Source organism: Oryx dammah, unplaced genomic scaffold, assembly GCF_014754425.2.
Source record: "Oryx dammah isolate SB20612 unplaced genomic scaffold, SCBI_Odam_1.1 HiC_scaffold_10, whole genome shotgun sequence".
NCBI lineage: Eukaryota > Metazoa > Chordata > Mammalia > Artiodactyla > Bovidae > Oryx > Oryx dammah.
The window spans coordinates 71363711-71377390 of record NW_024070194.1 but is presented as its reverse complement, the minus strand read 5'-3'; the positions used below and the strand labels follow the sequence as shown (position 1 = coordinate 71377390).

The 13680-nt window shown below is 45.0% G+C and overlaps 1 protein-coding gene across 1 annotated transcript in view; it reads right to left on the bottom strand.

Moving 5' to 3' along the window:
- Positions 1-13680, bottom strand: part of PRKCQ (protein kinase C theta) — a 91326-nt gene that overhangs the window by 62973 nt on the left and 14673 nt on the right. Inside the window, exons 5-11 of the mRNA XM_040248248.1 lie at positions 10517-10679; positions 9117-9148; positions 8935-9020; positions 7690-7819; positions 4244-4353; positions 3157-3274; positions 1029-1189 (exon numbers count right to left, since the gene is read on the bottom strand). Coding sequence (XP_040104182.1) covers positions 1029-1189; positions 3157-3274; positions 4244-4353; positions 7690-7819; positions 8935-9020; positions 9117-9148; positions 10517-10679 — 800 coding nt within the window. The remainder of the gene's footprint in view (positions 1-1028; positions 1190-3156; positions 3275-4243; positions 4354-7689; positions 7820-8934; positions 9021-9116; positions 9149-10516; positions 10680-13680) is intronic.

The window sequence follows — 13680 nt, the reverse complement described above, 5'->3', positions numbered from 1 at the left end:
TTCTTTACCATCTGAGCCACCGGGGAGGCTTAATAATTCATATGCTGAAGTCCTAAACCCCCAGCACCTGAGAGTGTGACCTTATTTGGAGACAGGGTCTTTACAGAGATGATTATGTTCAAATGAGGTCATTAGGATGGGCCCTGATGCCATAGAAATGGCATCCTCATAAGAAGAGGGAATTGGGACACAGAGCAATGGCCGTGTGAGGACACAGGGAGAAGCCAGCATCTACACCCGGGAAAGAGGGAGGCCTCAGGAGGGACAGCCCTGTCCACACCTTGATCCAGCATGTCCAGCCTCCAGAATTGGGAGAGATATATTTCTGCTGTTGAAGCTGCCCCCCTCTGTGGTGTTTTATTACAGTAGCCCTAAGCTAAGACAAGACTGAGAAGAAAATCATAAGGAAAGTAAAACCACACTCTGGGTTGAAGAAAGGAAGAAAACAACAACAAAACCACCAATGAAACAAAAATATCTATGAGACAGGAACTGGCCGGGGCACCTTCCCGCTTCGTTGGCGTCCGAAGATACCACGCTCAGAAGCTGGTGGGATGAACACCTTCAAAGTGAGACGGCTGGAGCTGTTTTTCCCCAGGGAGTAGAGGCTGCTGCTCCCAAGAGCTCCCTGTGTTTAGTCGCTCAGTTGTGTCCGACTCTGTGCGACCCCATGGACTGTAGCCCGCCAGGCTCCTCTGTCCATGGGGATTCTCCAGGCAAGAACACTGGAGCGGGTTGCCACACCCTCCTCCAGGGGATCTTCCCAACCCAGGGATAGAACGCAGGTCTCTTGCTTTGCAGGCAGATTCTTTACCATCTGAGCACCAGGGAAGCCCCCCGGTCCCTTTTGATTCAGACATCTCTCTGCCTGCTAACATACAGCACATCACATCATAGCTCCCGCCCAGGAAGCCTCTCTCTGCACACCCATGCCTGGTTTTGGTCCCACCAGCTCAGTTCCGCTGGCCAGAGCTTTGCTTCTCAGTTTCTCTCATCTGGCCCACAGAATCCTACATACAGTATCGTACCTTGCCAAAACTTCCTTTCCCCAACATTTTGTGTAAGGTGAAATCCTCGATTTTTAGTTTCATACGTAGAGAACTTCTTTCTTTGTTCGGCTCAGGTTCTGGATGATGGCATACTTTCTCCATCTCTTCCAAGGGAGATTCCCAGGAGATCCCCTGAGGCTCTGAAAATGATAAGCCAGTGGTTAAAAGGAAATAAGGAACAGCTAGGAAATAAGGAATAGCTAGGAGAGTCTTCCTAGCTATTCTGAGAACCTGCTTTCTTTTTCATATCCTGTTCTGAAGTTTCATCTGCAACAGTTCAGAAAGGGGTTCCTGCAGGGCAAAAGGAGCACCTCCTGCCTGGAAGCCTGAAATCTGGGGGATGGATCGTGTCTCTTTATGGGACAGACTGGGAAAAATGTCAGCTTAAGAAACATTCCAACCAGCAAAAGACCATCCCTGCAGCAGAAACAAGCACTTTAGATAATACTGAATCACGGACATATATGGATTTTAGCCAAACTGGAGGGAAAGTGACTCCCCGTTGCTTGCATGGCTTGCAGGCATAACGGCCTCAATTTCTGTGACCTACCATGTAGGGAAGAAGAGCTGGGTAGCAGATCATTAAAGACCCAAATGGAATCATTCGCCAAGTCTTCAGGTCAAGATGCTGCCTATTTTGATTGTCTCTGAGACATGGTTTACCCAGAGACCTTTCCCAAATCTAATCCAAACACTTCTTTAAAAAAAATTTACAGACAATTTATTCCTCACCCCATGCCAGAGAAGTTGTAGACCAACTTTTCTGGAACCTTCCTCCCACCCTCTTATAACATTTCTTTTCTTAAAACTGAAATATACTTGACATATCACATTGTGCTAAGTTAACACGCATAACATGTTGATTGACACATCTATCTACTGTGATATCACTTGATGGCACCTCATAGCACATAATTATCCTATCATTTTTGTGGTTGGAATTATGTGTGCTCAGTCATGTCCAACTCTTTGAGACTCCATGGATTGTAGCCTGCAAGGCCTCTCTGTCCATGGAATTTTCCAAGCAAGAATACTGGAGCTGGTCACCATTTCCTGTTCCAGGGGATCTTTCCCATCCAGGGACTGAAGCTGCATCTCTTGGGTCTCCTGCTTTGGCAGGAAGATTCTTTACCACTCCAGGTTTGTCTTTACCACTCTAGGTTTGTCTTGCATATTCTAAGTCCAAGGAAAATAAGTATTTTATAATATATGTTGAAACTATTCAGAATCACATGTATACATATAGCTGAGTCCCTCTGCTGTTCACCTGAAACTACCACAACATTAATTAATTGGCTATACCGCAATACAAAATGGTTTTGATGTTGGTCTTAAAAAAATAAAAATTGAGAAAGAATCACACAGTCACAACCTCTCAAAAAGCACCTTCCAACAGGAGGCTGGATGAGCTTCCATAATGTCATAAAATGTTAAGGATGTTGGCTATTCTTCCCCATTCTAATCTTAAACTTTCCAGTAAAGTCTCAAAGTACAGAATAAGATGGTCTGTGGTATTTCTACCTTAGTGCTCTATGGAGAATTCAGTTTTGTAAACAGTCGGACCATGGCAGGGAATAACAGTCTAAAATTCTAAGGAAAAGTTTGCCATTATTTCTGACAATATTGCCATTATTTCAGAGAAACCCCATCTTCTACCCCCACCCCAACTTCCCACAACCCCATTCACTTACAAAGCTTTTCTAGTGGGCTGTATTTTGGTTTTACTTCTAGAAGTAGAAGCCTCTTTGTGGGTGGCTAGGTTGGTAATTTCTAACTAGAAAAGAATCATTTCTCAGGCCAGGTAAAGGGAGAATTTAACCCAGAAAGTCTTAGTGAAAGAATTAGTTGCTCAGTCATGTCCGACTCTTTGTGACCCCATGGACTGTAGCCCGCCAGGCTCCTCTGTCCATGAGCTTCTCCAGGCAAGAATACTTGGAGTGGGTAGCCATTCCCGTCTCCAGGGAAACCTTCCCGACACAGGGATCAAACCCGGGTCTTCTGCATTCCAGGCAGATTCTTTACCTTCTGAGCCACCAGGGAAGTCCTGGACTCAGGTTAATCAAGATGAATTACTGACGACAATTCCACTGTGAATAGGGATAGCTACCTTTTTTCCCTGGTCCTGGTACGTACGGCGGCTTTGCTTCACCTTTTATGGAGCATGGGAGACCAATTTCAACTGGACCTTCTCTGAAGATGTGCTCAGAATCTCTTAAGCAGCGAGCCTGGGTTACAAACAAAGAGTCAGACCACCCACCTACCCACTCACCACGGAGGGGACCATGCATGCCGCTGTCCATGGTCCCGAAGCCATTTCAGATCCCTGAATATGCAGGATAACCGAACCTCTCCTCCTCCTTGGCACTCTCTTAGGATCCCATACCCTGTGAACGTCTATTATATTTTATGCACCAGCAGAGCGTGCTCACTTCCTTCATATTTTCTGGGGGCCCAGTGGTTTTTCCCACACTCCCCACTGTGCTCAGTCACAAATAGGAATCAAAGACCAATGGATGGAAAAATAGCTCAAGTAGGCAAAGCCAAGTCTTTTAAGATTTCTTTTTTTTTAGAGCGGACCATTTTTAAAGTCTTCCTTGAAGTTGTTACAATATTACTTCTGTTTTATGGTTTGGTTTTTTGGTGCGAGGCATGTGGGATCCTAGCTCCCTGACCAGGGATCAAACTCACACTTCCTGCATTGGAAGGTGAAGTCTTAAACTCTGGACCACCAGGGAAGTCCCAAAGCCAAGTCTCAAAGAGGGTTTGTTCACAGATGTGAGGATTCAGCATGCTACTGAGCGGAAAGGCAAAGCTGCCTCAGATTCAGTGTTTTGGGGGCATTTTGGAGATGATTTCAGCAAATGTTTTTCCCACCAGCTATTACATAGTCATCTTATACAGGTATAAAGCTAGCAGTGAATCCTCAGTAATTTTAATGAATACATTTGTTTGTGCCCCTGCTCATTCCATGAAGAATTTAAGCTCTTACAAAGATCCATGCAAGCGAAAGGCATTAAATAAACATCTCAAAGTGGGGATGTAGACATGCAAATGAAGGCCAGGGTCAAGGCAAGAGCTTGGAAACAGATTCCAGGTTGCCCCATACAGTTGCTACAAGTCCACGAGTGAAGGGACGGAAATAGTCCTTGTTGAGTTGAAGCTGCGGGCTCTCGTCCCCTAAAAGCCATTCCTACCTGCTGAGTGCTCTCGATCATTGCCAGCGCTTCAGCCATCAGTTTCTGGTTTATACCACAAAGGTTGGCCACCTTTGTCTGGCATCTGTGATGCACATTCATGCCACATGCTGAAAGAGAAGCAATGCCGTGAGCAAGGGCGACAGAACCAACTTCCAGACACTCTGAACACGATCTGTTTTGGGTGCAGGTACGTCCAACAGACAATTGGCAAACCCCCAGCACCATCTTCCCCACAGAGGGAGACTCTGAAAACGGATATTAGGGCGGTGCTCTTATGATGCCACCAAGCATCCACCTCTGCTTCACTGAGATACTCATGCACGCAGCTGGTGCCTTTTGGCATGACACTGGGACACGACTCCTGCTCGAGGCAGAGCCAGAGCCTTGCTGATGGCAAGGAAGGCTGCCGCCCATTTGTGTGCACAAACTGAGCACAGTGATTGGCCTCCAAAAGGTGCTCACCAAATACAACTTTTCTTTCATCTTTCAAAATGTTATTGAAATATTTAGATGATACTTTAGCTGTCTTTACCTTTAGTTTTCACTAGGTAAACAGACCGTTCACAATAAAACAAAATAGCATTTTCTATGTAAGTAAGTATAAACCATAGATAGTTGTAAAAAAAAAAAAACCCATCAGAAGTGAAATCTTTAATTCAGTAAAGATGCTACTTATAATGTCCTCTGTCCTTTGAACCCTGTCTGATTTACTTGACTCTTCCCAGGCTCCCAGATGCAGGTTTTATGTTGGGCGGCCCCAGCTCCCATTTCCTACCCATGACTGCAAGGCAGAGAGAGGGAGGCAGTTAGCAGGGATTGAGCATCTTACTGTTTAAAAGTGTACCAGATCTAAGCTCCTCTCTGATGTGCCATGCAGAAAGGCTCCCTGCCCACCAGGATCAAAATGTCAGAAGCCTGTTACGAACCTAGTAGATGATAACTGAACCTCTGTGAGTGCAAACAGTTCCTCTGATGACTAATTTCATGCGAATTTCAGCAGCCAGAGGAAGGAGACAGGATCAGGATAAGAGGGGACCCGTACTTAGGCAGGAGGCTTACAGGAGAGCAAGAAGAAGAGAGAGGGAGGGAGAGACAGGGGGAGACCCAGGGGAGAGAGTGGGAGGTGGAGACGCAGACAGGGGCATAAGGAGGGAGCAGACAGCACCCCGCCTCGTGGGGTTCCAGCAAGAACAGAGAATGACTCAGGGGGAAGGAAGGGAGGGAGAGGAGGGGAGAAGAGAAGGAGGGAAAGTAAGGAAGGCCAGAGGACAGGAAATGAAAGAAGAGAATGGAACAGAGAAGAAAGAATGTTGGGAAATGAGGGGACAGAGCAGGGCGTGGGAGCCATGGAATAATGCCAAGGAATCGTAGCGGGAGTTCTGAGCTCAGAGGCAGCAGCAGCTGCTGGGATGAGTGTGGCCTCTGCAGGTGGGGTGATGGGCTCCAGGGAAGAAAACCCCGATGTCCAAGACCATCAGATTCAAGGTGCCATTATGTGTGGATTTGATTATTCCTGTCCTGTTTGTTTGCTCAGAAACCCTCCAGTTACCTGTTGCCTGTGAACTCCTAAGGACATCTTTACAATGCCAGGCCACCCACCCACGGACTGTTGAGCAGGGGTAGACAGGAAAGTATGTGGTGGTCCCTTGGGCAGCAGAGGTTTCTCTGGTTCAGATGAATTTTGACTACCTGTGGGTTTGCCTTCAGCAATGAGTTGAAAAACCTAATATCTCCTGCCTTCCTTAAGATGTCACTCCAGGCTCCACCAGACCCGCAGATACACCTGGGATGTGGATAAGGAGGCATCTAAGGGTGATCTTCCTGCTTAGGTCAGCCCCCTTTATCACTTAAAAGACCCAACACACATTAACCAGTGGCATAAGTTAAAATGGGGTCACCCACAAAAAATAAAGTGGCTTCTATGTTTAATCAGCGGGCTTCCCAGGCAGCGCTACTGGTAAAGAACCTGCCTGCCAGTGCAGGAGATTTAAGAGACACGGGTCTATCCCTGGGTTGGGAAGATCTCCTGGAGGAGGGCTGAGGAACCTACTGTAGTATTCTTGCCTCGAGATTCCCATGGACAAAGGAGCCTGGCACGCACCCGTCCATGGGGTTGCAAAGAGTCAGACATGACTAAAGTGACTTAGCAAACACGCATGTTTAATCAATATCCTAGGATAAACCATAATGGAAAAGAGTGTGTTAAAAAATGCATATAAAGTATGCACATTATATAATGTGTGTGTGTGTGTTTGTGTGTATATATATATATATATATATATATATAACTGAATCATTTTGCTCTATAGAAGTAATTAACAAAAAAACAGTGTACGTCAACTATACTCCAATAAAAATTTTTTTAATTGAGAATAAAATGCTCCCTGCTGAGTGGGGCACCTTTGCTTTGAACACATTATGTAGGCTCTGTCCCCTCTCAGCCCCACTCCAAAGGCAGAAGGGCTCTGATAGTTTTTGTTGGGATTTTTCCTCCCTACCTCCTAAGCCTGGTGAAATGGCATCTCAGTTTCTAAAGGTTATTGCCTTAGCAACCTGGGCTTTGAGAGCAAGAAAGCTGTCTGGCTTTTTCTCTGATGAGACTGAATAACTGGATGGGTAAAGGGGCGTGAGCTCGGGCTCTGTGGCCCGGTCACCTGGAGGAGCCATACTGTCAGGGCTGGGCAGCCCCCTCTGCAGGCTTCCCTGGTGGCTTAGATGGCAAACAATCCGCCTGCAATACGGGAGACCTGGGTTCAACTCCTGGGTCAGGAAGATCCCCCGGAGAAGGGAATGGCAACCCGCTCCACTCTTCTTGCCTTGGAGAATTCCACGCACAGAGGAGCCTGGTGGGGTTGCAAAGAGCTGGACACGACTCAGGGACCGACACTTCCAACATTTAAACTGTGCGGCTGGAGTTCACAGCACACTCTGGGGATAGGTGTGCCAGCTTCAGTAAGCCAGAGAATTTTTCCATACAGGACTTTTCAGCAGCCCAGCAGATGTGCCAGGCTCATTCCTCGATGGGGCCACAGACAGAATGGTTCTTGCTGGTTCCAGGGAGAGTGGCAGGGGCATGGCCAGAGCTGCCAGAGTCAGGAAGGGACAGGCCAGGGCAGGGGACCAGTCAGAGGAGCCTGCCGCCTCCTTGCTCCAAAGGACTAGGTGCCTCAGATGGCATCAGGCCAGGCGCCTGGACATGGGACCTGAATGACTGCACTTCTCTGGGAAATAAGACACGGGGTGGTGGAAGGTGGAAGGGGAAGAAGCAGTGGCTTGTTATCTGAGAACTTCTCATTCAGGACCGTGGGGCTCTTCTGGGCTGGCTGAACAAGCCAGTCATCTCCATCTTCCCTCCCTCCCTCCTCCTCTCATCAAAGCTGCAAATCCACTCCCCTGGAGGTTCAGTAGGTGGGGACCCCAAGCACCTCTCGTGTGGGACTCACCATCACACTTGAGTCCTTGCCTGGCCAGGCCCCACAGCAGGGTCCCACAGTGCTCACAGAAGGTTGGGCTCTTGTAATTGTAGACCTTAAATCTGTGCGGCATGTCGATTTTGAACCTCTCCTTGTGGAACTGAAAGGGAACAAGAGAGTGTGATGGTTCGTGTGTCCCTGGGTTCCCCACTTGTCATTTCTCTAGCAGAGACTTTTGCAGAATGAACAGAATAATGAAAACATTGCAACGATGTGTATTGGAAGTCATGATTTTTACTTGTCAAGCCTTATAGTCATGTCCAATGAAGACAGGAAGCCATTAGCTATACTGGGTCAAGGGCGTGAGATACTCCTTTCGCCTCTGGGCAGATGGGTTAATATTTCAGGAAGGAGACCAGAGTTATTCGTTTAAATGGGAGTTATTTCAAAAGACTTCCCTTCCTAATTTAATATAAATATTTCCTTTTCTCTTGCAACCTAGAACTGGTGCTTTCACCTTTGGAAGATATTATATAATGCCTTCTCTAGAGGCATCGGTTTATTAGTGTGAGGAGTGGGAAGACTTCTCACGCTTGTTAGACATGCACAGAACAGACGAGGCATAGAGAACAGTTCTGCCAGGTGCTGTGACAAATATGTCACCTGTGTTGTCTTTTACACGTGTAATATCTCACACAATCCTCAAAATTTCTCATTTGAGGCAGCCTCTGTTAGGATTTTGATTTGATCTATGGGGAGATTAAACACGGAGAGGGCAAGACACTAGTTTTGGGTCTCAGTAACAATCGTTACTGAAGAGGAAAGTGTTTTAGGGATATTGACGCGCCTGGAAAAATTTAAGAATTGCACATTATGAATAAGGATTAGGGAATTGTTGGACTTCCCTGGTGGTACAGTGGATAAAAATCCACCTGCCAGTGCAGGGAACATGGGTTTGATCCCTGGTCTGGGAAGATTCCACATGCTGTGGAGCAACAAAGCCCATGCACCCCAACTACTGAAGCCTGCAAACCTAGAGACCATGCTCTGCGCTAAGAAAAGCCACCACAACGAGAAGCCCTGAGCACCGCGGCTAGAGAGTAGCCCCTGCTCTTTGAAACGAGAGAAAACCCACACGCAGCAACAAAGACCCAGTGCCACCAAAAAGAAAAGAATTTTTTTTTAAAGTCCTTTAAAAAAGAATTCGTGGGCTGTTAAAGGTAATGTCAGGATGAAATCATCGTATTTCAGACAAAGGCAAATCTCGGTCCATACCATAGTTTCTCGGCTGTTGATAGCTGATCCTGTGCACTTTGCTATTACTTTATCGATACACTTCTTGTGAATTGCTGCGTTACATTCTGAAAAGAAATAACTACAGCTTGAGATTTTCAGAAGTTAAGGGACAGCTAAACAAAAGGAATGATGCTAGTACAACAGAAATCCTTCTCACTTACGTTGACACTGGTAGCCTTGTTTGTTCAGACCCCTGCAATAAAGCATATGTTTGAATATGTATATAGACTTGAGTCAACTGTAGTACCAAAAACAAAAACATTTAAAAGATGAACAAGCTCTCATAGCTTCCTGCTCTCACATAAGCGTTTTCTGATCAGCAGCCCTCGTCTGTTATTAGCCAAGAGTGTTAACGTGTGTTCTTATTTTGACCTGCTTTGTGAAAAGTCTGAACATTCAGTAAATGAGTTGTTCATTTCCTTTTCATTTGCATATTTCCCAAACAAACATGCAGACAAAAAAAAATATCCAACCAAAAATGGATCACAGGCTCCTGGTAGCAAATCTCCATGTCTACACTTAAAAATTTTCACTGTCTTACTAAGTTCAGTACAGATAAGCAAAGATATCCACGTAACACTTTATTTTCTCTTTCTGAGTATCTGAGAACATTTGCAGCTAATAAATTATCAAGACTGATTCTGTTAACATTCACTATTAGAAAGGAAGGAGTTCAAGTCATTAGATGAAGACAGTTGATGGAAATCCACCAAAAGTCTACCTGACCTTTGGATACCCTGGTTAAGCCAGAGGTTGTGCCTTAACAAATCCTGCAAGAACCCAAAGGACTGAAGACCCCAAAAGAGTGGGGGAGGCTGAAACAAGAGATAGGAGTCATTTTGAGTCTCCAGTCTACCGTAGCCTTCGCTCTTGTGGTTACTGAGGCTTGAACCAATCTCTGTTCAAGGGCTGTTTAAGACACCCAAGAGCCTTATAAACATAGAAACCCATCAGCTCCAATGGGCAAGTGTTGCCTTCTGCAGACATTTAGTTAGCACAGTTGGGTTGTTGAGCTGGTGGCAGTTTTGACTATAAAACTGTGCTTACAATAAAGATCTCTCCCTCTTCTGTCCCTCCCCACTCACCCCCAGAAGCACTCACCCCCAGAAGCTTCCCATTTAATTGGAAACCAAAGTTTCCTTGAAATCTTTCTTAAGGGAGCTGGATTCCTCATGCTATAGGAGCTCTATTATGAAAATATTCTCTAGAATCACACCATTTGAGCCTTCTCAATCCAGGTGAGGCCACTGAAAACTCTCAGGTAGTACCTATTCCTGTACACTCCCCCAAGGTGGAACATGCCAGGCCTGGTGGATTAAGAAGATGCATCATGGGACTTCCCTGGTGGTCCAGTGTTTAAGAATCTGCCATGCAATGCAGGGGACGGGCATTCAGTCCTTGCTCAGGGGTCTAAGATCCCACAGGCCTCAGAACAACTAAGCCTGTGCTCTGAAGCCTGTGTGCCATAGCTAAGAACCAACACAGCCAAATAAATAAACAAACCAAAAAAAGTGACACAAGGCATAACCTGAGGCTTGGCATCACATGCGAGTTACCATACCAGACAAATTCATGGCAGACGGAGCAGAACGTGGGCTGTGGGAAGAAGGTGGCCGTGAACTCATGGCACTTGACGTGGTGGACTTTGGCCTGCTTGATGGCTCCTCGGCGGTGATGTAGAGCGAAGAAGCCGTCGGTCTCAAATTCGTTCATGTCCTTTGTGTCTGCAGGAAGAGGGCAGTGACAGTGACCTTCTGTGAAATGGCTGTCACAGCTGGGGGCGACCGGGCGGGGTGGGGGGGGAACGGGGAAGAGGCAGAGATGGATGAGGAACTAGACAAGCTTCGAGACCGTTAGCATCCAAGTACTGGGTTGGGCTAAAAGCCTACTTGGGTTTATTCTAAAAGATGTTATGGACATTTTGGCCAACCCAGTATTTCTAAAGTTTGGTACAATACAAAGTGTCTTTCCTTAGTCCCATAACAGAATTACCAGAGGGTGTCCTGTTACAGGATTGGAACAACAAGGCTGGAATCTTGGCTCAATCCTTCCATCCTCTTTCACTGAGCTATATCCTCTCTCAATTTTTAAAACCAGAAATTGGAACATTTAAGGTATTTATTGACCTTTCCTCGTCACTGTCAGTGATGAGTCAGCCAGAAAAGGCAGGAAGTGGCAAATACTTTGCCTGTAATTCTAAAGAATAATGTGGTACTGACAGTAAGTTGGAAAAAAATATATATATTTTTTAGCTCCCAGGAAATGTTCTATCTGGTTGTTTATAGACAAAAAATGTAGATAGGCAGGAGCTGGCCAGATTTCTGAAGGCAAAAAAGCTTTGGGAAGTTGTTTATGCTTTGGTTCCTGAAGCCCATGGGAATCAGACGCAGCAGCCACAAAACTACACAGGTCAATGTGGAAAGGGCCAGAAAGGAACAGATGACTGCAATTAAAAAGTGTCTAGACAGTCCTGGACGGTACCTAGTCATCTACATCAAATCATCACGTCCACATTTCTTCAGTTTACCCTGGGCTCTGGGTGCTGGTGAAGGTACTCTGGGTAGTAACTGTCCACAGTACCCACAGCTTCCAAAAGGCTGGAAGAATTCTGAGAAATACCGGTGAGAATATTCACCCTGGCCGACGCCCAGGCCCCCCAGCCAAAATACACAACAGCAAGGTAGTTATGATTGAACAGTACGGTGGGTCCTCCAGCATGCACGAGCGAGTGCATGGTACAGGAGGCAGAACAAAGCTGCCATCATCACTAAAATACGGATAACGAATTAATGATTCTAGTTCCTGCAACTGCGATTTCAAGTAGAGTCTTGGATTACTTATTCCACTTATTTTTTAAAATACGAAAAATGGATAAGGGGCTCCTGCTTCACAAATGAAGAGAGCTAACAATATTTAAACTCAGTTGTTTCCCTTCCGGCTAAGCCATGGCAGTGGCTGGACAACACACTCGAGGCAAAAGATCCTGCCGGAGTATCTTAATTTCCCCACCCCTTTTCATGGCCAGGCTGGAAGCACACTGGGTAGATGGGGCCGGGGGAGGGTCACGGAGGTGCAGACTCTCCTCCACCATCCAGCCTAGTGCCAGCACTCATTTCAAGACTGAAGTCTTCTCTCCAAGAGTCCATGGGTCTGTTTTATGGAAACCCCAAACTCTCAGATAAAACGTCACTCTGCTGTACACCTGGAACTAACACAGCACTGTAAATCAACTCTACTCCAAAGAAGATAATAATAAAGCATTCCTAAGAAAGAGTTCCTTACAGGGCTGAGTACTTTGCCTGATACTTCAAGGATAGGCGATTTAGGTCTTTTTTTTTTTTTTTTTAAGGAACTGCACTGGAAATAAAAAGGCTTGGTGAATTAGGGGTAAGATTTAGGGTCACTGAGGCAACTGCCTTCTCCTATAGGTTCTGGTTTAAGTGTAGAGATCTATTTACAACTCGGGACCAGCACAGGAGGCCATTTGTCGGGAAGCTCTGACTCATTTCTATTTTGGTGCTGATGAAATAAAAGGAAATAAAGCATAAAATTACTTTTGAACTCAGGGAGGGAGGTGAATGATTCTGGGAACCCTATCCATATTACTGTGAAAAATATACAAATATAATCATGTAACAATTATATGGTGGTGGTTTAGTTACTAAGTTGTGTCTGACTCTTGCGACCCCAAGGACTGCAGACCACCAGGCTCCTCTGTTCATGAGATTCTCCAGGCAAGAATACTGGCATGGGTTGCCATTTCCTTCTCTAGGAGATCTTCCCGATCCAGGAATCAAACCCAAGTGGATTCTTTACTGACTGAATAGTCAGTAAAGCTATTATAATAGTATAAGCTATTATAATAGTCTGGACTATACACAACTGTATGTTTATAAATATAGTCTCTGTATTAGAACACTGTACATTTAAAAATATGTCAGAGAGTACAGGTAAGGAATTCATTTCTTTGCTCCTTGTTATAATTCCTTTATCCTCTGATCATTTCAATCCTTATAAGAAAGTAAATGTATAAAAGCTCAGAATTTTAAAAATTCTCCTTGTAATTACTATTTCTGAAGTAATTTGGCCTTCCATTTGTTCACTGGCTTGAATAAGCTCACTGGTTTTTATATAGTTGGTTATTTATTTTATAGCTATGGTGCCTAATCTATTTTTTTAGTTAACCAATCACATGTTTGTAGTCAATTAAGTCACACATTTCCTGGGGAGCTATAAGCGAATTGCTATGCAGGATAGTATAAAGAGTTATGAGATGTTACTCCTAATTTTGAATGGGTAAGTCAAGAAGAGATGGCACTCACACGAAGAACAGACTTGGAGATAAGAACTCCCATATTTTTGGGAGGGAGGAAATGAAATTACAAAAGAGGCCATGAAGAGGCAGCTGAAAAATTAAGAAGAAAACTTGAATAATATTACATCAAGCAATACAAGAAAGAAAAGGTTTTTCAGCATTGACGGATAGAGAGATGTCAAGGGAATTGAAGCTTAAGAAACAAACATTTGTTTTGAGGATTCATTCTTTTGGAGAACGCCATTTAGCAGATGGATTGAAAAATGAGCCAGATTCTTTGGGTTTAAGGGTTGATAGAGTAGTGAAGGAAAAAGGAGTAATAGATTAAACTGTTTCTCAAGAAATGTGTCAGGGAATGAAAGGAAAGAAAGCGTTGTAGAGGGAAAAAGTTTAAAAAAAATACCTTTAAA